At 26.6% G+C, this 2,486-nt stretch overlaps 1 protein-coding gene across 1 annotated transcript; it reads right to left on the reverse strand.

Moving 5' to 3' along the window:
• Positions 1-6: 6 nt before the first annotated feature.
• On the reverse strand, positions 7-2,329 carry LOC111032464 (the record flags this gene model as incomplete). The annotated part of the gene is made up of 6 exons (XM_022312812.1): positions 1,767-2,329; positions 1,283-1,489; positions 740-1,066; positions 514-646; positions 206-384; positions 7-129 (listed from the first exon to the last, which is right to left on the reverse strand). Coding segments are annotated over exons 1-6 (1,328 nt in total), but the record flags the coding sequence as incomplete, so codon positions are not given.
• Positions 2,330-2,486: the final 157 nt, after the last annotated feature.

Below are 2,486 nucleotides of genomic sequence, written 5' to 3' on the forward strand. Positions count from 1 at the left end.
TCAGACAATCTTGCTTTTAAACATTCTTTCAACTCATTGACCATTTCTACTTCAGCCCAATTCCACTTAAACTTTGGTTCTAAAGTAGCAGCTAATTTCATGTCTGAAGATTCAAAATTTGTATCAAACCTATAAATGAAATATTTTATAAATTATATTTAAAATTAATAAAATTTCATTAATCAATTTCAAAATCATTAATCACCGTTTTGTTAATCCACTGATCAGCACTTCAACTAATGGCTTGCAATATTTTAGGTTTCCATGCAATATAAGTTGATTTAATGATTTTTTTACAGCTGTTAATGTAGGGAGAAGATAACCAATAGAAATATATTTTTCTCCTTGCAGTATATCTAAAGCTTTTGCAATAGGTTTCATAACCTAGAAAAATTAAAGATCAAAATATAATAGTTTATTTATCAAAGCATATTGAGATTGTCTATTGGTTAAATCATTACTGCTTTAGGGGTTAATAATACTATCAACATTTATATTATAATTAAAAGTTACTTTGCAATATTCAGTCAAAAAATCTGTTTCTTGTGGTTTACTTAGGCAAGGCAACTGAATATCAGTACAAATATTCTCTACTTCATCAAAGTGGCTTATAATAAAACTCAAAGAGTCATACAAAGCATTCCAACTACAAAAACAAAAAGAATAACTAATAGGCATATTCAAAATAAAGATATTAATTATATAGATGTATACTATGATAGTTAGTCATTTTAAATACCGTGTATCATTTGGTGTGATTAAATATCGACCTAGATGATTTTTAATTTTATCTGCCACCAATGTACTCATATTTTGTTTATTGAAAAGTGCATTACACTTTCCAAAAGCCCTTCTACTTATTGTTTTATATGGTCCATCTTTGATTTGTAATTTATTCACATCATTCGTGGCCAGCAAATTGAATGTATGCGAAGCACAGCGCAGTTGTTTAGGCAGCCTAAAATGTCTTTCTTCCCCTTCACTTAAAATTTCAAAAATATCCGTTGAATATATAAGTGAATCATTTTCTGGAGTTTCTATTTCATCTTCAGTAGTGCTATAAAGTCTAATGAAAAAATTGTAATTGTAATTATGATATAAGTAAGTAGGCATGTAAAAAGAAAAATACTACTTTAAGTAGGTATGAGTAAAACAATTGTCTCACAATACAATATTTAGAAGATGTCAGTTCACTATTTGTTTAAAAATTAAAATACCAAATAATAAAAATGGTTAGCCGATTCTCTTCTTTTATTCTTTTAATAATAAATATTTATTATACCTGAATGCCTTAGCAAAGTTTGATGCATTATCTGTAACCATATAGGTTACTTTTGTATTTATTTTGTATTCATTCAACACAAGTTCAATCATATCAGCTAGAACATCATATGTATGTTTACCAATTATACGCCTACAAGCAATGGCATTCGACTTGCGTTCAAAGGTGAATGGATCAATCCAGTGTGCAGTAAAGCCCATATAAGACCTACCAAATAATGAAATAAAATAAATTACAAGCATTAGAAGTGTGTAAGTAACAATGATTTGTGAATAGTTTGAATAGATTGTGATTAATTTAAAATATATATATATTATAATACGAAGGTACCTAAGTAGTTGAAAAAAGACATGATGATAGGACTGGTAGGTAGGTATTATTAAAAAGTAATTTTATTTAAAACTGTTGCATTAATATAGTAAAAACTAGAGAAAAAGCTGATAAATCAAACAGGAAATATTTTTATATGTACTAAAACATTTACCTTCTGAATGCAGTCCAGCAATCTGCAGTAACACATACATATTCCAAATCATTAAACTTTTTGATAATTGAATTTTTCATTTCTTCAAAACTTGAATTAATATTTCTCATCAATGTTCTTCTAGATACTGGTACCATTTGTGCCACAGTATTAGTATATTTGAGGAATGCAGGATGTTCAATGAATGAAAAAGGGGACACCGTACTAATTATTAATTCCATGTTGGCTCTATCAAAAGTAGCTTGAGATAACTTAGTTTTTTTTTTTTTAAATTCATGTAAATTTAATTGTTTCAATGTACTCGGTTTATCTTGATTAAGTGATCTTTTTTTAACCATATCATTAAACTTATCTAACATAGATTTATGTGTACTCTAAAAAAATCAAACAATGACAAGTATAAATATATAATCTATAATTATTAATTAGTAATTTTTCAGATTTAACCATTAACAAAAATAATAAAGAACCACCTTTTATTTTAATGGCTAAATAGCTTAGGCCATATCTAGTCATAGTAACTAATTTGCTGGTAGGCGGGTGATTATTTATTCATTTTTCAAGTATATGTTATTAATTTTTTTAAATAATAATCAGCAAATGTATACTTTAATTGGACAAATAATAACCATACAACCATGCCAGTAAGTAGAAGAAAAAAATTTATTTATTAAAAATAATTAAATATATTCCAAGATTAAATTTACCTTAATATGTGCT

The sequence above is a fragment of the Myzus persicae genome, unplaced genomic scaffold, assembly GCF_001856785.1.
Source record: "Myzus persicae strain clone G006 unplaced genomic scaffold, MPER_G0061.0, whole genome shotgun sequence".
Taxonomy (NCBI): Eukaryota; Metazoa; Arthropoda; class Insecta; order Hemiptera; family Aphididae; genus Myzus; species Myzus persicae.